At 44.2% G+C, this 23,723-nt stretch overlaps 1 protein-coding gene across 4 annotated transcripts in view; it reads left to right on the top strand.

Annotated features, from left to right (window-relative positions):
• The window catches only part of IQCH (IQ motif containing H), a 63,237-nt gene that overhangs the window by 33,207 nt on the left and 6,307 nt on the right, over positions 1-23,723 (top strand). For 3 of the 4 annotated variants that reach the window (XM_083475072.1, XM_083475073.1, XM_083475075.1), the window contains exons 7-9: positions 1,784-1,904; positions 3,035-3,321; positions 21,082-21,246. In XM_083475072.1, the coding sequence (XP_083331198.1) occupies positions 1,784-1,904; positions 3,035-3,321; positions 21,082-21,246 (573 nt within the window). The remainder of the gene's footprint in view (positions 1-1,783; positions 1,905-3,034; positions 3,322-21,081; positions 21,247-23,723) is intronic. The other variant, XM_083475074.1, reaches the window with a different exon arrangement.

The following is a 23,723-nucleotide window of genomic DNA, read 5'->3' as shown; positions in this document are numbered from 1 at the left end:
CTTCTCCTGTAGTTGTTGCAGATGCTTTTTTTTTTTTTTTAAGGCTAGCTTCTGAAGCTCTCTCTGATTTGCAGGCATTAGATATCTTAAGCAAGTGAGTTAAACCATATGCTTCAGGGAAAGGTAATTTGTTCCCAGGCTGAGACTCAAAGATGTTCATTTGTGTTCAGAATTCACAAACTGCCTTTTGGCAAACACAACAGAGCAGTTTTACTTTGTGGTGTGTTATTAAGAGAAGCCGTTGCCTCCACATACAGCGCATTTAAAACACAGCATTTAAAAACGAAGAGAAACCCTGTCTAGCAGGGAAAAGAAATGAGTGTGATGCTTCACTAGTCCATCCTGCAGTCCAGGGGAGCAAGAACAGAGTCCCGGGATTGGTGTGCGAAGTGGGCAATTGGTCCTCTTTTGGAGCATGGGACATTTCCAATTTCAAGGGGTCATGAAGCAGAAGGAAAGAGGCCCAAGGGAAGCAAAGAAGTGATCATGATGCAGCTAGAGAAAAGCAACCTGGAGTTTTAACATACAGAGTCCCTAAGCTTGATGTGCTTGCTCAGCGCTCTGACTTTTTGACAGCCTTCCCCAATCTGACGCCTTCCAGGTGTTTTGGACTACAACTCCCATCAGCCACAGCCAGTATGAAACATCTGGAAACATCTGGTTGGGAAGGCTGTGAAATTAATATTGGGTTCTCCTTGCTTGCTTGCTTGCTTGCTTTTATGCAACATTGTGGGTGTTTGGTTCTATGGATGTTATATGGAGGAAGATGTTTCCACTGAGTTGCTGCTACAGATGTCAGAGAATACTGACAAAAACAGGAAAGGAAGTCAAAATTGTGTTGGTTGTTTGTTTGTTCGCCTGTGATCAGGAATGGAAACCAGTCAAGCAAATGCCACCAGTATTTGTTGCCATTGTTGTGTTAAGTCCGCAAACAATACATAATCAGCTGCTCATTTTTTACACTGTTTCGATGTTTCCTTTGCATTGAAATAAATATAAGTTACATAGTTACATAAGTTATGTAACCTACACTACATAGCAGACAGAGGCAGTGTTGTATTTGGTAGGAACTGACCTGCAGCAGAATGGAAATGGCACTGGTGGTGGTGAATACAGATTGGAACAGAAATCTCTGCCTTCTTCCATCCCTAGATGCTGCTCATCTCGCACATTGCTGATCCCTTGAATCTCCTTCATGCACAGTGACTTAATGTAATAGTTTTGCTACCTTACCTAAGGTCAAGGTGCTCTGAAATGACAACAGTGGTATGCCCAGAAGGTTTAGCCAAATTGGTGGGGTCCAGTAGACAAGCCAGAGTAGATTGTTGCCAAATAGAGAGCCCTCATGAGCCTTCAGGAGAGAATGGGAACATGCATCTGAATAAGGAGCTAATGAATGGATATTATTATTATTATTGTTATTATTATTATTATTATTATTTTATTTTAAGGATTATTAGAGTTATCATCACCCTGGTAGACCAACAGATATTTGTAGCCTGCCATCTTTCCCATTTTGTTTATTTTGTTCAGTTTTCTGCTAAAAAGAAATGAAGAATAGAACCAGTGGTTAAAAAGAAAGTATCTTTGATGAGGAAATGTTCTCAGATGGATGAAAGAAGAATAAGGAAAAAGATAAAGGAAACATTTAAAAAAAGGCTTTCTGGCTGTGGTTAAACAGTAACCACACAGCCTGTTGGAGGCCTGGTTTTTAATCACCCCACAAGCAGTTTTCATTTCTGCAGTAAAATTGCTTGTGGTTCTATTTAATTTGTTTCTGCAGGAACCAGCTTTGGCGAAGATCTCCCAGGAGCTGCCGGGCCTTTTAGCACAGCACGCTCAGGCTGTCAATGAGAAACGATTTCCTACATGGGGAAAATTCCTCCAAACATTTGTGAGTCAAGGTAAATAAGACTGCTAAGTTCCTGCTAAGTGCTATGAAGGATAATTATATCACCGGTACTTCATTCTCATTCATTTAGATATTTCTCTGCCGCTTTTCATTTCCCCATTGCAGTTTTAACTGTTGAAAAATAAGATGTAGGCAGCCATCTTTGATTCCGCCTAGTTGTGATGGGCTTGGCTTCCTTGCTGGAAACTGCTGAATTCTCCCCCCACACAAACACTTTAGAAAACACATGGAAACAGACATATGGCTAGGAATTGCCTGGGTGGCAAAAGATGCTTGAGAAGAAGCTTTGAGAAGAAAGAAATCTCAAAGGACTACTGGCAACATTTTGTGGCTTCAAGTCACAGTGCTAGCTGTGGCGTTAGTGTGTTCTGTGGCTTTTCTGAGGCTAGTGAGCTATTATTGCAATAAAAGAACCTCTAAATTCTGCACTGTAGAATTCTGCAACCTTCTGAAGACCTTATGTCAGCCAATTCATATTCTCCTTAGTCTTACTTCATTAGCAATTCAGATTTGGTTAGTCAGAATCAAGTTGGGTCAAGAAGCTATGGAGATCATGGAAATCTCATTCCCTGACCAATGGGGCTCCTGCTCAGCTCTTCCTTTTGGCTTCCGAGATCTCAAACAACTTCTTCATGAACTTGAAGCAAAGTGTCTCAAGTTTTGTGCTGGCTCACATAATTATGGAAGCACAGCATATATATTGATCTGGTTGCATTGTTCTGCCATTCCTCTCTAGGGAGCTCAGCATTGCGGCTATGCCCATTCCATCTTTCTCCTGGGAATCCTGATCTCATCTCTACTTCTACGTAAACAAAATTATATCCCTCCAGTCCCAATAATGACTCTCTAACAACAAACATGCCCTTTCAGGTGGCATCCAAGGCTAGAAAATGGCTCTCCTTATAAGCACAGAGGAAACTGAAAGTCACAGTTCTTAGCTGAAGTCAAGTTAATATTTCCGTTGAACCAGGCAGGACCTTCCCTGATAAGTTGTTTATTTTTGGAAGGCAACAATCATTCAAGAGAAAATACTGGCAATACTGCATCCCAGAACAAGCATTTAATTTGTATGGAGGGGGGGGGCACTGCTTGATGGAATCCTGGCAACTTTTCTCTCTCTAGGTGGCATCATAGAAGCCTTCCCGCCCTCAGACAGCATCACTAGCCTCAAAGTGGACATGCTAATAGAGCCAACTGGAGAGATCTCAATGGTTTCCTCTGGAGACCAGTTCCATGCAGATGGTCCCCTGCGCTCCACAGGAACCACCCTTCCCCAGTGTTCCGTTGAGCCGCGGGTCCTTAACGGGCTGTGTCTTCAGATTGGAGAGGCCTGCAGATCCAGAGGAGTGGTTGGATACTTCTCCATTGACTTTGTGACATTCATCCACCCTCAAACCATGGGGCAGCAGGTGAGTCAGCAAAGTGAAATCTTAAATTCCTGTGACACACTTGCAGATACTGTGAAATGTGATCATGATAAAAGGTGGAGTGGGGGGGTGTGGGAGAGAGAGAGAGAGAGAGAGAGAGAGAGAGAGAGAGAGGAAAGCACTCCGCTCTCCTCCTCTCACAGGCTAGTAATTTCCATCCGAAGAAAACATGCTGTATTACAAAGACAGATTGGGTGGGTTTGGCAGAATGGTGGTTTTCCAGAGGTTCCATTGGAACGGAGGAGGGAAAGATCAGGCCAGAAAGGTTGACACATTGGAATTATTATTATTATTATTATTATTATTATTATTATTATTATTAATTCTTTATGCCCCGCCCATCTGGCTGGGTTTCCCCAGCCACTCTGGGCAGCTCCCAACAAAACATTAAAAGTACAATAAAACATATAACATTAAAAAACTTCCCTAAACAGGGCTGCCTTCAGATGTCTTCTAAAAGTCAGATAATTGTTTATTTCCTTGACATCTGATGGGAGGGCATTCCACAGGGCGGGTGTAATGTCACTTCTCGCAGGGAGGGAACTGCCAGAAGGCCCTTGGAGCTGGACCTCAGTGTCCGGGCTAAACGATGGGGGTGGAGATGCTCCTTCAGGTACACTGGGGTTGAGGCCATTTAGGGCTTTAAAGGTCAGCACCAACACTTTGAATTGTGCTTGGAACTGTATTGGGAACCAATGTACAAATCTAAGAGGAAAGTGACAACATGACATTTTGCTTGTACTCCCTCTTCTCTCCAGGGATGAGATTCACAACACATTACCTTGAAAACAGCAACCATTGTTTAAAAATCAAGTTTTTAGTCCTGCTTGGCTTAAGGATCTGTCAGTTTTGGTTTCTCTCAGTTTCTCACTTTTTCACTCTTAAGTTCAGTTCTTCACATTACCACATCAGTTTGCAAATCCTTTTTTTTTTTTAAGTCCTCATGAAAGTTCATCAGCATATTAGTCTGAATTTCTCCTAAATGTACAAATCATTGTACAGTATGCGATTTTGCCTAATATACACATTTTGCAAGTACTTTTCCCCAATATGATGTACTATATACACACTTAACCTAGTATATGTATTTTTGTACGCATTACTTGAGAACTGCATTCGAAGGACAGTTGCATTTCAGCTCTCATGTTGTTTCAGGAAACGTGAATTAGGTAGATTTGCCTTTAAGTATGAACTGCATATAATTCCTCTCTCTACTCCCACCCCTACTCTGGCTGTGTGACCCAGAAGTTCACACCAGGAACTGGGAGATGTTGATACTGTGTAGGAGCTTGTTATACCAAATCCTTTAGGGGAGGTAAACCCTGAGTGCCCTTGGTTGACAGTGGCACCAGCACAAGAACAAATTGACCTCTCTGTTGCTAATCTTTGAGACAGAAATATTGATTGATTGATTGATTGATTGATTGATTGATTGATTAGTGGCTTCTACACCACCTATCAAAGCAGTTTACAATCAAATGAACATTTAATAATTAAATATTTAAAGCCCTTGATATATTTGTATTTATTTGTTTGTTTGTTTGTTTGTTATCTATTAAATTTGTTAGTCACTTTATCTTGCCCAAACCAACTTACAACCAAGCATATCCAATTGCTTTAAAAAAATACACAAACCCAGCATGACAGAATAGCCTGCTTGTAATTAATACTACAACTCAGTACCCAGCATCCTAAATTAACCCCAAAGCCCAAAGTAAATAAATAAGTCTATAAATAAGCATAGATATGCATAGGGGCTAAAATAAAAACAAAAACATGTCCACTAACTTTTTTTAACGCAGAAGATGTGTAGTTGTCATCAATGATAAACATTTCTAATAGGCAAGAAACTGCAATATTTGGGTAAACTTTCTCTACTCAGAAATGTAAGGGATTGATGCAGGCACATCACCCACCTTCCTTAGTGATGGCAGTTCCACAGGAAGAATCTCACCCCTTTGTCATCACCAGAAAAAAACACCTTCCTGCTCTGTTATTATTCCCATCAGCTCCTGTTTCCTTTTCGTTTCCACTCAGTTGTTCTACCTTGCAATTTCCTGCATTTCCCAGCTTGTGCCACAACTTTAGCATTAGTTAAGCTGAGTCCCCCCCCCAACTTAATTAGATATAGAGGCAATTAATGATGCCATCTGTCTTGTTGTGAGAGAGAGAGATTACACCAAAGATTGTGCTTCTGGAAGCATTATTTTTTTGGCAAACTAGAAATCCTATTAGACTTGTTCGAACACTCTCACACTAATTTCCCAGTTCCCATTTTAGATCAGTAGCTCAAAGGCTCAAATAAATTCTCTGGAACTTACTGTACACTTAGGCATCCTTCCGGAGTTGTACTTTACAGAAAATAACCAATGATCTATGCTTGTTTTGCTAAATCTAAAAATTAAATATATCATTAAACATCTGTTGCCAGTACAGTCAAAGAGTAGTTAAATATCTTAAAATCACACAAAAAACCCCCTGTCATAGTGATATGAATCTTTTGCATAAACGCAGCTGTTTAGGCAACAGAAAGTGGCCAGATTTTTACTGGGTGCTCACAACTTTGAAATAAGAAAAAAAAATGGGTACCTGACATTTGGGCATAGGTGACAAATACCTGCATCTGTCTGGCTTGATTGTGCAAGCAGTTGCTTGGGGAGGCAATATTATTAGGTACCACCAGTGAAGCAGCCATTGGCTGGATTCAGGTGGATCCCCAGGCATTTATGTGTTTCCTTAGCCAGCGAAGAGTGTAGGAGGTGGGCAGACTGAGAGGTCACCCCAGAGTCCAGGTGGCTCATGCAAGAAAGCCAAGCCACATAGAAAATAATCTTTACAACCTACACCACCCAATGCTCAGTGGCATACAGGCAGCTTCATTATTCCCTGGAGCAATGCTGCCTAGGAGCTGCTTCCTTTGACCTTCTTGGTGGGCTGCAGCAACTGCCCTACCCTGCCATCCTCAGGAGCTGGTCAAGAACCAGCCATATGAGACTCGAAAGCTGCACCATCAGTTCAGGTGCAAGAGACCCTGGGCTTTGCATATCAGGTGCAAAGCAGCTGCTTAGGGACTCACAGTGTCTTGAAATGGCCCTGATTTGCAAATGGAGTGGTTAGAAAGAGACCAGGGGCCAATGAAGAAGACCCTAGTGACATCATGGAAATTTGGATCAAGTGGAATTGAAGGGTTTTTAGTACACCAGTTGCAAAGTTGCTGAAATAAGACACACACAGATCCTTACTTTTTTTGCCTGGTTTCCACATTACTTTGAGCAGTGTGCTATTGCTTGCCTGCCCCCAAACCACTTAGGATAGGGTGCTTAATTTCTATCCACTTGGCTAGGATGAATCCACTCAAGGGAGTCTAGAAATTGGGACTGTATTCCACATGAATTGACTCTTGGCTTAGACTGAATGTGTGCACAGTAAAGTAGTTGTGTGTCTGGGTTTGATGGGGGGTCAGGCTTCTGGGCCATATTTTGCTGGTTGTCCAGGGAGTAGCACATTCCCGGGTCAAGTTCTAGAAACATTGGGCAAAGGTCAGAAGGCAAGTACATTCCCAAAGGTTCCAAGTGAAAGCAAGATGATCCAAAGCAAGTCTTGTCCAAAAACATACAGAGGCAGACTCTTCCTTCTCCAGTATGATGAATTGATTAGAAGGCTGGGGCTTTGTAGGGCCTAATTGACAGGAATTGGTTCTTGTGGCCTAGATGGCACTTCTGCAGTACAGAGCATAGCCTGCGAGGCTTTTGGTGAAACAAAACAGAGGCAATGTAGGAGGAAAGGCATTTGAGCCTGACTGATCAGACCCAGCCATCACCTGTCATGGGTTGGCTGAGTCAGGATGATGAGGACAGCCCATGACACCACCTGACATGAGTGATTCTGATATATTATGCAATTGGTGCTGAAACATACTATGGGGGGCATGTGAAAAGGTAATCAGGTCTCTTGGTGGCTTCATCTTCTAGCCTTTAGGTTCTAAACACGTGCCAATCTCATGGTCAATCTTGCTGCTGCTTCTATGTAAATTGAGGCCTGTGGGTTGTATTCAATGTTAGTTCTACTCAGAGTACCTTAGTAATTTTAGTGGGCCTACTCTGAGTAGGACTTAGAGGGCGACATCCATATGTTTGCAGGAACCAAGCCATGTGTGTCTGGGTCTTCTGATAAGCTACGTATGCCCCAGTAGTCTCTGAAGAGCAACAGAGCCTGTTCACCTCCAGCATCGTTCAATGATGGACCATATTCCAAGCATACATTTAATATCCATTTTACACAAGGAACCACACCATAGGCACTGGGCATTTCCTGAGGATTAACTCACCAGCTGGAAGAGTTATTATGGCCTAGATCAATGTGTTGTGTGTTCTCCTTTCCAGCAGTTAAAATCCGTTCTATTGATTTGTTAGAGCCCAAGGCTTGTGTTGTTCATACATCAGGTAGAGAGCTGACTGGTTAATTTTCTTAGCTTTTGAGGAGAATCCAACTGTTGCAAAATTCATATTCAGATATAAAATGTGTCTTGTCTCAAATGCGTTTCCTTGAGAAATTCCTCAAATACTGATGAGAAAAGATTCTGGAATTTAGCCTCTAGACAGGAATAGCACACCTACTTTGCAGTGGATGCCCAGGCGGGAACGTGTGAAAGTAAGAACCCGCTTTGCTGCAAGTTTCTTCCTGCTGGACTGAGTGGGTATCCAGATTTCAAAAGGGAAGGAGATTATGGGCAGGTTACAAAACAAAAGTGACACTTCACTTGAAATACAGTGCAGAAAACATGTTGCTGCTTGATTGCTGTGGTCACATTGATAGCCTTTCGATTAAACTGTTGTAATGTGCTGTACGCGGAGCTACCCTTATGCCTGGTTCAGAAACTGCAGCTAGTACAAAATGCTGTTACTAGGTTGATTAGTGGGACACCCACCTGTACATATATTGCACTGATGTTGAAAGATCTGCACTCGCTGTCAGCTGCTGAGCCAAGTTCAAGGTTTTGTTGTTGACATTTAAAGGCCTAAACTAGGGATGCGGAACCTCGGACCTGAGGGCCAAATCCTGCCTTCCAGGTCTCACCATCTCGCCTTTGAGATTCTGCCCAGGCCACATGCCTCACTGAAGGATAGGGAGGAGTGTGTGGAAGTGTCCTTGGAACCAGCCTAGTACACAAAGGTAAAATGCATATTCATTGCTCTTCCCACTTTTGCCTCTGACCCTGCCCTGGTATGTGGCCCTCGGGAGGTTCCCTAGAAGAGAATGTGGCCCTCAGGCTGCAAAAAGGTTCCCCAGAAACAACTGGGGACTGGGATAACTAGCAGCCTCTCCCCCACCCCACAACCCTGATACAGACCAAACCCACCTTTTAGATCTTCCCAGGAGACCCTGTTGGTTTATAGCATGGCCAGTGGATTATCACTTTGTGATAATATGGAAGTGTGCCATCATATTGACAGCACCCACCCTCTTCAGTGCCCTCCCTCGGGGAATTTGCGAGGAAGGGACAGCAGTGACCTCGAAGCACCTCTTTTTAAAAATGTACTTCTCCAAGCTTTCCTGGACTCTTGATTCTTAATTGTTATTTTTTTGTTTTTGTTTGGTACAGTTCTTGGTTTTGCTTGTAAGGCACAGCTTTGCTTTGCTTTCATCTCATTTTTAGGAAATTTTATTGAACATCATGATATTTTAGAGCAAACTGCTTATAAATGTTCATTGAAGTGCTATGATTTTCTTTCAATAAATGGAAATGCAATTCATCCCTTGTTTGTTTGGTGGTCATGGCAAGGAAAAGCTAGACTGCAGAAAGCCAAAGGGGGCTTTGAGAAAATGCATAGGAAAATGTCTTATTGAAAGAAAACACTTTATTGGTCTGCCAGGTCAATATGGGCAAAAATAAAGAAGAGCCTGGGAGCTCTCGGTTGGCACACAGCAGTTCCCCTCCCTTCCGGGACTTTTCCTTTCATTCCAGTAGGGGGAGCCACGCCCTATGCAGCTGTCCCTGTCGCACACAGGGTGCTGACCCCTCCATTGTAGTGAATGGGAGGGCCCTTGTGTATTGGAGCTCTGTGAGCTCCCTGGTGCGCATGTGAGGCTCTCTCCATCCAGCTTTGTGTGCTTACAGCTCTTTTATTTATGCCCTGTGCTTTAAGCTGATTTCCCAAACAAATTATCTATGATTATTTAGCTGAGAAAAAATGGCTATCCACGAAGTTTAATCTGCACTAAGTTAATAATACCTATTTGAATCTGTTATTCCATTGATTAAAAGCTAGGAGGGGAAATGCCTTTTAACTGGTTTAGCAAACGGTCCTAGAAATTACCCAAATAACCTATTGACTGGGATAATGTAATCAACTCAGAGGAGCTGGTGAATCTGCAGCTCCCCCCCCCCCCCGCCACCCATAGCACATCATCGTAATGATTGAAGGGACTCAAAAGTTTTGAGGCACTGAACAAAACCGACCCTAAAGCAAAAGCAAGCAAATCAAAATCTTAAGTGAAAGCAGCCCAGAAAACAGAACGGAGGCCTTGTTACGAGGGAGGCAAGTGCCCTTTAACTGCTGTTTTTGCTTGCTTGTCAAGATCTATATTCTCGAGTCCTGGTTTTATAAGCACTTTGTTTTTCACAAGTGCTATAAAGGCAGAAGCAGGGTCTACTGAGAGACAACTAGCGTAATGGAAGTTATTGTTGAAAACAGAACATTTTGTAAAACATATAAACCTTCATTATATACATATCTCCAGTGGGATGTAGCCTGTGTCAAAGGAATGCCTCAAAATATCATAGGTGACTTTAATTATGTAATTGGAGGGGGGATGTAATAGAAAGGCCCAGACACTTTGTGGTTTAGCAACACAGAGCAATTCCTGCTGGAGCTTTCCCTGTAGTTTCCAATCTAACCCACAGAGAACTCTATTGGATGATGAGTTTTCAAGCCAATTAAGGGCAGCAGGCACAATCCTGCAGGAACCGCTCCTGTGCAGATGCCTTCCCTTCAGCAGAGTTTGCACTGGGGCACAGCAGTGGTTCAGCAATGTGCTCTGGAATGAAAAGGTTTTCAAGAAAATATTGTTAAAATTCAGGTATCGAATTAACAAACTGAGTTAAGTGCCAGGATCCCCAGGAGCACAGAGAAAGAGAAGGATGTGACAAGTGAGCACAGGATTTAGCTTCCCAAGAGTATCAGCTTTTGGTTTTGGGTTATTCTTGTTTTTAATGTAACACGTTTCCAGGACACGTTTGGAAGTGTGTGAACGATGCTTGCTAAAATAGCCCATGTCTAAGGAGCAGCTGAGTCAGATTTCCAACATTTGTAGGTCAGGCTTCTGTGTTTGGCACTGCACCTCCCCATGATGAGTAAATTTGAATCAAATTATGCAAAACAAAACAAAATATGTGAGTTTGCTCAAGCAGAAAAATCAGGTGTTCCTGGTGCAGAATTTGTATTTTCTGAATGCAGAATTTTAGCGTGGTGCAAAAAACAAAACAAAAAAAACCAACCCTCTGAAGGTCCCTCCAGATGTCCTTTCCATTGTGCATTCATGATTATTTGTGCTTATGATGCTATTAGGACAGTTATAAGCAATCCTGATTTCAATGGTATTTGTGCTTGCAAAAGTTATGGGGTCATCGTACTGCTTCTTTTCCAAACAGTTAATGTCCTGTAACTTCCTGCTGAAACACCACCAAAGTTCTGGTTGTGTTTTATTGTTGTTTGTTGTCCTACTGCTGTTGTGCTATATATAGCCCCTCCAAACAGAAATAATGTGGTAGCGTTTGGGAAGCATTACAGAGCAACTAATAAAGCAGAATAAGTTCACCACTGATGCAATACTATGGTGTCAAGAATATGGTAAAGAATACACCTGTAATAAAACACCAGTCTGGAGAGACACTGGAATTCTAGGCAGAACATGTGCAACCAACTTATCAAAAAGCATTCTGGATTTCAGCAAGGCAGCCAGAATTTCTGGAATGCATCGTGGGGTTGTTGGAGCCACTGTAGTCACCCTCAGTTCTGCTCCTTGCTTGTTTTGGAGTAGCATTAACTCGTTCCAGATGCCACCTGGACAGTGTTTAGTCTTCAAATGAGGAAATCTGAATTGCAACCTTTCAGAAACAACTGCCAAGACGTCTAGCTTCACTGTCCTGTAGAATAGCTGCATTGATCTCCCATGTTGGAAAGTTATGAATTGCAGAGCCTGGAGATAGAACTCTATAAACACCTCGTTGAACATGAGAGGAAAAGAGTGAGCCCATATGGCTGCTGTGAAATGAAACCAAGTCATTTTTCCTCCGCCATCCCACCCCCCCTCGATCTCAGAATTCTTTGAACATTGCCCTAGAAAATTGGAAAAGGGAGAAGTAGCTGATGTAATTTATTTGAACTTTCAAGCTGCCTTTAACTAAGTCCCTCACAAGGAAACGAAAGGAGTCACCGGGTGAAGGATGGAGCACTTCAGAGACAGGGAAATGGCTGAGCGTAAACAGCAAAGAGGGAGGCTGCACAGTCAATTTTCGACATAACACGATCCAAAGCGCCTTCTTCTCAAAGGCTACGTTCTGGGACTGACACTATTAATAAGTGTCTCAGTGGAAAAGGAGGCAAATGGTCACTTGGCTGCAGTCCTCCGCCCCGATAAAAAATAAATTTTAAAATCACACTTGCCTGGCCCTTCTTCATGTGTGAAAGTCAACCTGTGTAGACTCCATGGGCTTCTTCTGCATGTTGGGCTGGCCTTGTGAATGGTTCCAGTGCGTGGCCAGATAAGCTCACCTGTTAATGTTTTCCAAGAAGTAAGGGTTTGGGGGTTGTTTTTTAAGGGAGTTGGCCTTTTCACCCAAATCTATTATTTGTTTTATATTTCCTATATCTCCTTTTTTACCCGGCCTTTTCAGGGTACATACACTCTCACAAGGCAGCTTGCATGAGCACTATCAAAACAGGGGAAGACAGCTTAGAAATTGCAAGAGAATAATGAGGAATTGCGATGGAGCAGTAGAAGCCTGTCAAGAAGAGAACCGTATGCACGGTCAAATATTTGCTTTCTAATTTCGCAGTCACACTTCCTGCCACTGAAGAGTCAACCTGCTTTTCCACCTGCATCCCAGTTTGCCTCTTCGGCACTGGAAATACTTCAATGAAATTCAGAAGCAAATCTCCACTTGCATACTGTACATCCATACCTTTTGGATGCTGGCCCCAGCCTCTTTAGTGAACCATGCGTCTTCATCTGCGTTGTTTAAAAGCAATTTTTTCAACCTCCTCCGTACTGTCGGTCTTTGGCTGCTACATGCTTTTTAAATCAGAGGGATTCTACCTATTACCACTAGATGGCAATCAAATAAGATAACAGTCTTCAATCCTGGCTAAAATATTCAGTCCCGTGGTGAATTTTAACCATAATAAAGAAGAGAGCTCTCTTCTGAGAAACCCGACTTGCATTAATATTTTACTAATTGGCATTTTTACAGTGTCATCCAGCCACTTCTTAAAAAAAAAGAAAAGGCAGGTGTACTCTGTATAATAATGTAGAAGTCAATATTGGAGGCAGAAAGAAACAATTAAACCGAGGGAAGAAAAGCGATAATTTAGTAACTGTTTAAGAATTTATGCTTCCTTGCCCTTCTCACGTTTTAAAGCTGAAACATTTTTATGGCAGCTGTAAAGAATGACACCATAACTGTGACTTTATTCACTCACCGTGCTTTCATTTTGTGGTCTCCACACTCCACACCCGATGGCTTGGGTTTTGGTTTTGCTGACAACCTGAGATCCTGCCCACCACCATGTCCCGTATTAAATAACCCCATGTGGGAATTTCAAAGTAGCCAATCGCACCCTCATTGATTACATACCCAAATCCCACAAGGAAGGCTGGAGAAGTAGGAGGAAGTAGGGCTGGAGGAGCATGGCTGGGAAGAGCGGTAGCTCAGTGGCTGAACATCTGCCTTGCATGCAGATGCTCCCAAGTTCAGTCCCCAGCAACATCTCCCTGCAAGCCTGGGAGATACTCCTGCCTGAAACCCTGGAGAACTGCAAACCATACTGAGCTTGGTGGACCATTGGTCTCACTCTGTATAAGGCAGCTTCCTATGGTCCTTGTCTTATAAACAGCCATGGCTGACTAGCAGAAGCATCCCAAGCAACTGCAACAAAATTAATCGGGCTCTAGTGGTGCAGGACACACACTGCCTAGGTCCTTTGCAGTAGTGCAGAGGTCCTGCCCTCCTCTCAGGACAAGCAGGGCAGCCCCTTTTGGTGGAAAAAGTCTCAACAGGCTCTGGCCTCTATGGGAGTTGAAAACATCTGGAGGTGGCTAGCAAATGTTTGCTTCACACCATTATCATTTATTGATTTAGCAGCTCCTTTGGGACTGTTCACTAGATAAGAGGAGAAATGCATTGCTTGCCAAAGCAGAGAGTTTGTCAAAGGTACACAGTGAGCAGGGGAAGGCAAGCTGGTGGTCATGGGCTATAAGAGAACAGTGTAATAAGTGGTTGCCTTGGGAAGGCTTTGCAGTTTTAAGGAAGGAGCTGGCTCCTAGAAGAAGGACTAGAAGCAGAATGGATGGTGTGAGGAAGGGAAGAAGGTGGTGCCGAGGATATAATTGCGGCCCAAAGAGTCTTCAACATAAACATATTGGAGCCTGGAGTTCATAGCAGGTGTGATGGATGCCAGCACAGAGACTTAAGGAGAAGAGTGATGGGGTCGTAGCGTTGGGAGAGAAATATTATTTTAGCAGAAGGACTCCACTCAAGGCATTCCAAGATCAATATCTTTCTCCCCTCTTTGCTGGATTTCCACCCCTGCCCCCAGGAAATGAAAATATCTCCATTAACCAAGAGGCTAATAGGAATCCATCCACATCTGTTTGCCTACCTTTGCAGATCTCATAACATAAGCACACCACTACCTGTATGTTGAACTAATGAAAACAATTCAGTTTTGTGAACAACAAAGTGAGCACTAGGCAGCAAGGCACTGTGGCAGTTAGCAGTTTGGGATAATTGTGCAAGCCTGAAGCTCATAGATACAGGTTTGGTTGGGAGGGTCTACCCACCCACCAGCAAAGTGAAGTCATGGGCTTGCTGATTTAGCATAATGGGGCCCCATCTGCTATGCTGGACCTCTACTTTGAGATGAGATGTCAACCACTAGCAGCTGAGACTGGCACTCTGCTACCTTTGCTACTTCTCACTATGCAGGTGAGGGGACTGTTCCATTTATATCCATGATCTCTGTAAAAGCGCATGGCGGCAGCAGGGCTGACCTTCATTAAAACCTTAAAATCTGCAATATGTGCAAACTAAATGGATTTGGCCCTATTTCTGCTCAGTTGGCATAGTTTATTGTGCCTCTGCTAGAATTGCCTTTCCTGGATTGGATCAGAGGCCAGCTGGATTAACCAGAAAGTGAGGTGTGATTCAGGCAAAGGTATACATAATTGCTGTAATTCCCTGCAATGATCAGAAGCTGTCTCTGAAGGTGGGTGTTCTGTTCTTGGCTAGCATGGTGCAATGGCTAGTGCTGGAGACCTAGATTCAGATCCCCAAGCAGCAAGGATGCTTCCTGTGTGACCTTGGGCCTGCCCCCACTTCTCAGCCTAGCCTACCTTGGCAGGTTGTTGTGAGGATAAAAGCAGGAAATCCTTGGAGGAAAGGCAGGATATAAATGTAATTAATAAACCTGCATTTCCCAGAATTGAGCTAGTGCTTTTATTTTAGCTGAAGAGTTTATCAAAGTGAAAACATAGTCAAACAGAAAACAACAAATGAGGACAATAGTCCCAACCCAGAGAGAGAAGCAGGGTCACAATACAGATAGTGCATTCAAAATGAACAGTCCAGACAAAACTATGCATTAAATAAGATTATCTTTCCAAAATTATAAATGAGCCAAGGGTGGTCATGGGAAGGATGTATTCTTGTTAACATAGGAAATAAACAGAAGCCACACACTGAGAAAGAGGTCGCTAGATAATCTAGCTGAGTGGGTTAATTTCTCTAGAAGGGCAAAATGCCAAATCTTGCAGAATCAGTTTTGTAGACAGCAAAGGCCTGGGGAGTGCCAGTGTTGTGCAATTTCCATGTTGCAACTAATAAGAAGGCAATAAGATCCTAAACCCTGCTCTTCTCTATATATCATTAAGAGGAACAAGTTTGGGGGAACAAACCATCTTGGAAATCTCCCCCAAATGGGCTTTAGTACTGCCATCATATCAGTCTGGTGGCAAAGAATTCCTTAAAGCTGGAATGTTTGTGGGGAAAGAAGCAAGGAATGTGGATGGGAGCCCTGCTCAGCTTCCCACTGGCTTCTGAGATTGTCCACACATTTGAACAAAGTGGGCTGTGAACTAGGCATCACATTTGCAATGCCATGGTTGTGCACAACGCAGGGAGTGTTGGATAAGAGCAGTTCCTCCATGTCACTAAGTGCTTAGTGAGCTAAGTCATTAGAGATGCTTCATCATGAATCATTCTGCTCGTGGGGGAGAGTAGGACACCCCACATTTCTGGCTTCCTAAGTGCAAGGGACAAAATGAAACAAAAATGCTTCCTTTCTTCACCGTTTCCATTTGTGAGTTCTAGAATCCAAACTGGGCTATGGGAAGCCACAGTCCACAGGCAATATTTCAGGCTTCATCAATTGTAGTCCTAGAACTGGACTAGAAAACTAAGGAGCATATCAAGAGGGAAAGGGTCTAGAAAACAGTGGCAAGCTTTGAAGAAAGGTAGCAGATTCACAAGGTGGGCGCTTATCCCCAAACATACTGTTTAAAAACGAGGGTCTGATTTATGGCTTAACTTAAAGGAGGGTTCCAATCAAATAAATAAACAGACCCAGGTAGCTCATCTAAGCTTCTGCAGCACACTAAGCCAAGACTAGAGAAGGGCCTTCATTTCCCCACAGAGCAAATCTGAAGGTGTGGGCAGGGGTGGAAGTAAAGAATTATAACTGGCAAATGTTCCTACTGAAATGTACCAAAGAATACTGGCCATCAGCATCCAATTTGCATTTTCCTCCATGCAGTGGGAAATATTTAAGTTGACAAATAGGATATTTAACCGCGCAACAGATACTTGGCAGTTCGTTATTAACAACTGTTACTGATGTGATTTATTTGCTGTTATAAAAAGGGCATTATTTTGTGAATATGATTCAGAAATTAGCTCCAGTTTAGCAAGAGGCCTTGACTGCCTGACCTCTTAATAGCCTTATAATGATGCCATTTACCATTCAGTGGCTTATTCAAGTCATTGTGTGTGAGATTTGTTCCGAAGGACTGATGTTCACAGATCAGACTGGTGTGTAGATAGCTCACGGGGAACGGGGGAGAACTCTGGGGCCACATATGTTGCCAGGGCCACCTGCACTAATAGGAGTTAGGAAAAGGCAGGTGTGGGGGACTGCCCTTTCTTCAGTTCCCTTTGCAGGCCACCCCTAGTATTATTCCTCTACCATATCCCCCCGCCCATCCAGGTACCCATGCTTTGCCCATATAAGTGTCATTAGAATTGTGGTGGGTTTTTTGGAGGGGGGGGAGAATAGAAATTCCAGAAGATTACTTTGTCAGAAGCAGAACTTTCCAGCCATTTGGACAGTTAAGTCAAAGTACCTGTCACTCCTTTGCCTTTACTGCCCCACACTACTGTTCCCCCTGTTTCCTTGCCCAATATAACCCACCTGGCCCAAAACACAGATAGATATTTCCTTAAAGAAGCTAGACTGCTTGCTAACATTCTGTCGCTGACATCTTCACTCTGAACAGTTGGAATAATGATGACGTTCCATGACGTAATGATAGGCAAACTACAGCCAGTGTTTAGCCTACTTTAGAACTCTCTGAAGAACCTTTGGATCATGGACCCAGTTGGAAGATGCACCTTAGTTGTCTCTTCTAGCTTGGGTGTCTCATGTGACATCTTTGCCCATGTGGCTGCTCTGTGGCCCCTCCCACATTGATGCCTGGCATGCTCTGCGTTTGGCCCTCTACTCTTCTTTCTGTATACATTACCCCCCTGGGTAGCCTCATCACTTCTCATGGTTTTCAATGCCACCTATAAGCTCCTAGCGCTACCACTCCATCCATATCATTTGCCATCCATCCAATCCTCCATCTCCAGTTACCTTTCTGATATGTCTGCTTGGGTGCGCCAGCATTGTCTCAAGCTCCATGTGTCCATACAAAATGTATCCCATTTTCTCCCATTTCTCCTTGTTCCCGCTCCTTATCCATTAGCATCACCATCCACCCTGTTGATCAGGATAAAGCCTTGGCTTTCTGTTATCTTTCCTTGGACCCACAAATGCAATCTGTTCCCAAATCATGCCACTTCTCTCTTTACAATGTGACAAATTACAACCCTTTGCCGCCCGTATCCTCAGCAAAATATCTGCTCCGTGCCCTCTGTAGCTCTCATCTTCATGGCTGCAAACTTTGTTCTCTCTAGGGTCTCCTATTATCCCACCTACTGTGTCTCACTCACCTGTACCCAGCACTCTGCTGCCAGCTTTATTTGCCTCGTTTGTTGCTCTGAATATGTCACATGGGAAAGGACTTTAGCTCAGTGGTCAGAGCTTCTGCTTTGCATGCAGAAGGTCCCAGGTTCAATCCCTGGTACCTACTGGTAGGGCTGATAATGTTTGCTGCCTGAGGCCCTGGAGAGCCATTGTCAGTCAGCGCAGACAATAATGAGCATGATGGACCAGTGGTCTGACTCAGTCTAAAGCAGTGTTTCCCAACCTTTTTTGGGCAAAGGCACACTTGTTTGATGAAAAAAATCTCAAGGCACACCACCATTACAGCCCCGTGACGTCAGCGCGCAGCGTCGCGCCGGGAGGGACGCACGAAAGTGTAAGTTTCAATTATTTTCCCTCCCCTCCTGTGTAAAGGGGAATGCACTCTGCTAAGTAAAGCCACTTGCCACAGCAGCGTCAACGTCACAGCACCCACCGGCACCCAAGAGAGAAGGGGTCTCAGCAGCCCTTTTGCCAGGAAGAGGAGCAAGAACGAGAGGAGGAGGAGGAAGAGGAAGAGAGTCCCCCCCAAAAAAAACATTCTCCTTTTGATCTTCCTTATTTGCAATTCCTCATTGCAAAACAGCGGTTGATATACAGCTGATTTTTTTGTTATTACAGTCCCCACCCCCTCACCTAGAAAAACACCACCTGTCAATTTTTTTATTATTATTATTATTATTATTATTATTATTATTATTATTATTATTATTATTCCCCGCCACTCTGGGAGGCTGAAGACCTTTAAGGCTTCCTTCTGTCCACTCTCTGTGAATTACCTGCCCGGAGTGGGTTTCTGGGGGGGGGGGCACTGCTGCCGGTGTCCTCCCCGTCGAGTCTCGCCTTGCCCGGCGCATGGCGGCCGCCCTTTCCCACACTCTGCCGGCTGCGCTGCCAAGCCCCGCGGCTCGGCTTGTCAGCGTTACCGGGCTCGGCGGGCGGTAATTCCCGAAGAAAGCCGGCGGCGCTTGAAGAGCTGGCAAGCCCCCATTTGCATGTCTGTTTTCCGCAGCCCTTGGAGAGGATTAAGTTCCCTCCTTCCTGCCGGGGAACCTCCAAGCTTTGGGGGTGGGGGGGGAGGAGGCAGCAAAGCGAGGCAGGAAGGAGAGCGCGGCTTGGCTGGGTGAGCTTTGGCAGGGGCAGGGAATGAGAGCCGCGAGGCGGGCGCTGTGGACGGAAGCGCTGCCCGCCGAGCTCGCAGGCAGCCAGGCAGGCAGACGGCGAGAGCCCCGCGCTGGGTGGCCTCTCCTCGCCGCCGCCGCCCCGCCTCTCGCCGCCCGACTCGCCCGCCTCCCTCCCACGGAGGTAGGCTGGTGTGCCGTAGGAGGGAGGCGGGCGAGTTGGGTGGCGAGCACACGCGGGGCGGCGAGCGAGCTCCCTCCCACATCCCATCGCCGCTCGCTTCGGCCGGCCTACTGGGCTGTCGCAGGCGGAAGGCCTGCGCATGCGCGAGGTTTTCGCGCCTTCCTCCAGTAGGCCGGCCGAAGCGAGCGGCGATGGGATGTGGGAGCTCGCTCGCTCGCTCGCCGCCCCGCGTGTGCTCGCCGCCGCCGCCCCGCCTCTCGCCGCCCGACTCGCCCGCCTCCCTCCCACGGAACACAAGGCAACGTTCCGCGGCACACTAGTGTGCTGCGGAACACCGGTTGGGAAACACTGGTCTAAAGCAACTTCCTATGATCCTATGGCTCTTCTCCTTAAACTCCTTCACTACTTCCTGCCCAGTCCCAGATCCTGCATAAGCTTCATGGCTTACCTTCAAAACCCTCCATCAGCTTCTTCCTGCACCCCATCTACCAAAATCTCTGTTCACATCCCTTCTTCCCGTGACCTTTACTTAACCAGCTGCGCCACCCAAAGCTATCCAAATGTCCCCATTCTGCTCTCTGAAATGACTCCATCCCTTCCTCCTTGCTGCTACTGATGCCTGGAATTGCCCTCCCCTCCCTCCCTCCCTCTCCTCAATGCTTACCTTTCCTAGAAATCTTTGGAGCACCCTCCTAGTAACAATATCATCATGTAACTAAGTCAAAGAACAGGCACTTGAAATTAACACATATTCTTCCCTGCTTCCATTACCTCCCATTTGTTTTTCTTCTGTGTCTGTTTTATATTGTAAGCCCCCTGAGATAGGGATCTGTCAAACCTGTTCTTTACAAAGTGCTGTATACATAGATGGTGCTATATATAAATAAGTAAATAAATAAAAAATACTTTGGTTTCCCCCAGAATAATTTGTCTCAGTTGCGTAGTCTTATCTGTCTTGCCCAGTTTCTTAAATTCTTGCTCCCTAATGTATAACTGAAATCAGATAATAACTTTCTTTAATTTTTTTCTCAGTTGCATAGTTCTGTCCGATTGTAGAACTGAGATATGGCTTGCATCCCAAAGCTGTCTCTGGGGCAAGTTAGCTTCAGAGCTCCTAAAATGCAACTGTAAATATATATTTTTATAGTCTACCTAGCAGGATTGTAGATGCTTTGCTGTTGCTGACTGATGCATTAGCACATCACAGTTAATGCTGAAAGACTCTTGCTGGTGGAATTGATCACATATGTGCTCACAAGCAAGTGCTTAGCTTTGCATGCATAAACAGCAGCGACACTCTGTTTCTCTATCTTTGAGTACATTTCTCCTGGGCTGTGGTCCATAGGCGCATGAGGCCACCTTGCTGAAGCTAAGCAGGTCTGGATCTGGTCAGTGCCTGGATGGGTAACTGCCTAGAACTACATGTGTGGTGGACAGAGGGACACCTCCACTTAATCTAGACCCACTCCAGCATGGCAAATCAGGGGATTGGATTGTTCTGTTAGTCAGGGCAACCATCTGTTGCCCTGTTAGTCAGGGCAACCATCCCTGACCTCCAGATCTTTTGGACTCTAACTTCCATCAGCCCCAGCCAGTATGGCAATGAGAGGGGCAGTCTAAAACATCTGGAGGGCACCAGATTGGGGGTGGTTGGGTTATGGGCCAATGGGGTGGAACTAATATGACACATGTTTACAAACAGTTAAAAAAATTCAGAACAATTAGTCCATCTTATTGAGTTACTTGCAGCTGCTGCTCTCCCATAAATATTATTTTAACTTTGAAGTAGTGATGTCTGTTTCTCAGCCTAGAAGAGGAGGTGGATTGTGCAGTTAACTGTCAGAAAGCAAATGTCTATTCCTTTACAGGAGTGCTGCCACAAAAGTTTTCCTTATTTTTCTTTTTCTGCTGTCATTAGGTATGGGCAGTAGACCTGGATCTGCACTATAGCGATCATCTGGCTTTGACACAGGTCTTGCTGTATGTTACAAACGGAACACTGGATTGCAAGTTAAGCCGCTTTGAATGCCAGGTCATTCCAAGTAAACCAAAAAGCCGCCGCCCCCCTAAGGAACCACCCAAGGTCAGTGATGAATAACCCAAGTAACCTCTTACTAGCCACTGTGTTGGCAAATAATTGCTTGGGAGCCAGAACAGGATTGGCTTCCCCTCTGCTCCATTGCACTGGTGTCCTGAGCCACCCTGTGACATTCAGTAAGACAGATCAATAAAATATTGAAGGACACTGGGCATAGGATAGAACACTTTGGCTCTCCACTAAAGACCTCTCTCCAGGTAGACACAGACCCATTAATGAGCACTCACTGGGTACAGTTGCTCAAGCAGTTGTAGATTCACCTAACAATATAATCCAGCTCATATTTTACCATCTGGTTAACAAGTAAAAAATGGGAGGCCTTGTCATATGCTCCACTGAAAGCAAAATATACTATGCCCATGCCGTTTCTATGATCTACCAAACTAGTAACTACCAAAAAATGAAATAAGGTTGGTCTGGCACGACTGATTCTTGAGAAACCCATGTTGGTCATTGGTAATCAGTGCATTATTTTCTATGCTCACAGGATGACTACTTATTAATCTTTTGAGATTTCCCCCAGTATCTGTGTCAGGCTGCTAGAACTCTACTTACCCAGATGGGCCTTTCCTCCCTCTTGGAAGATATGAACAATATTTGCCCATCTCCAGCCTTCTGGCACCTCACCTGTTCTTGAAGAATTTTCAGAGATTGCAGACAGTAGTTCTGGAATAACACCTACAGGTTCCTTCAGCATTCTGGGGTGTCATTCTCCTTGCCCTGGAGACTTTAGGCCATTTTAAGTAGCTAGGTGTTCTTAATCCACCTTCTTACCTACTCCTGCCATTGATCTTCTTCTCGCCACAAAGGGAACATATTTGCATTTTTTGAACCAGTGTTTAACTCCAGTAGTAGAAGTGGGAACCTGCTATCTGCAGAATTTTTTTTAACTCAGATTTGTCTTTTTAAAACTTGCCTTAGGGGTGGAACCCTCCCATTTTTATGCTTGGTCAGAATGGACCAGAAACCTCTTCTTATCCATCTACAGATAGAGATTTTATGTCATCCAAAAAGTGTCAGAGCTTTGTAATTTAGAGGTTAATGAGCTTCTGATCTATTGTTCTTGTCACACCACTACTTTGAGTTGGAGAGGAGTAAATTACATATGATTAGTCCCAGTAGTACATGTTTTAGAAATGAAAAGTAATCAAGTAGCAACTTTTTAATTAAAATTCTGTCAGGATTAACGTAAATTTGTCACTCCCAGCCTATAATCCCCCCTTTTTTATTCCTTCAAATCTTGCTTACCTAGCAGTCAGCGGCAACAAAAAGAGGACTAGTGTGGCAGAGATATCTTTTAAAGAACCGAGAGAAATAAACAGGAGACAAATCTTTTTACAGCGCATGATCTGTAATGAATGATTAAGTAAAAACACTTTATGTGAAATTATGATGTTAATAATGCTTCCGTCCCCGCGAATTTATTACACATTCACCAGGCTGCTCGCTTTGATTTTGATAAAATGGAGCGGTGACCGAGTGCGAGTGATGATTTTTATTTTTAGAATTCTCCTTTGCAAGAGCAAATTTCCTAGATACTGCTGCTACTGTAATTATGTACAAAACCAATCACTCATTATACTTAGGATACATTATCTTCGAGACAGATGAGGCTAAATAAGCAAGACATTAATAATTCATCCGGCAGTTCATTATGCATGTGTTTGCCTGCTTTGTAGCTGAAATAAGCACCTCATCAAACTGATGCCTGCGCTTAAACAATAGTTCTGTGTTATTGCCGCCACATTCAAGTTTACGCTTGTTAAACTGCTACTTGGATTATTTTATCAAGCATTCATTTATTTTATTTGTGGCCTTCTGTTGCCAAAAGAAATTTCCGAGAGCTTTGGGTACCTGATTGGACAATGAATACCCTTAGTTCTCCAAGTATTCTCAGCCAAGGCTGGGTTACCCCTTGTGCTAAATGCGCTTCAGGCTAGGACCCCAGCCAAATTGTGGCCCCTGCTGCTCCTGGCGGCTGCCAGCATTCTTGTAATATTGTGCATGTGAGCACAAGTCTGCCTGCAATGTTGCTTTGGGAACCATGGCAGGCAAAACTGGGGAACTGAGTGCCACTGGGAATAGCAATGGCATGCAACAGATCACAGCTCCCAGAGCGGCAGATTGGAGAGGGGATGAGGCTGGGCCTGCCACTGCCACAGTTTTCATGCCTTAGGTCTGAGGGTTAGACTAAAAAGCATCTCGGGTCTTTTAGTTTTGATCATGAACATTCTAATGCAACTCAAGTAAGTTTCTGCAGAACATCAAGGAAGCCCATTAAGAAGAAATAAGATTCGTGCAAATTCTGCTAAGCTTCCTCCATTGTTCTTGAGTATTGCTGCATGCACCCCACTGAAATTAAAACACTTTGGTGAATTGGCTCTGAAATGACTTGGCAAATATCACACGCAGTGGTCGAAACACCTTTGTCCTTCTGCCACCACTTTCTTCTAGAAAGGGAA

Source organism: Podarcis liolepis (genome assembly GCF_965112155.1).
Source record: "Podarcis liolepis genome assembly, chromosome: 14".
In the NCBI taxonomy this organism is placed as follows: domain Eukaryota; kingdom Metazoa; phylum Chordata; class Lepidosauria; order Squamata; family Lacertidae; genus Podarcis; species Podarcis liolepis.
Note: the sequence above shows the minus strand (reverse complement) of the source record. Positions and strands in the feature narration are given on the sequence as shown.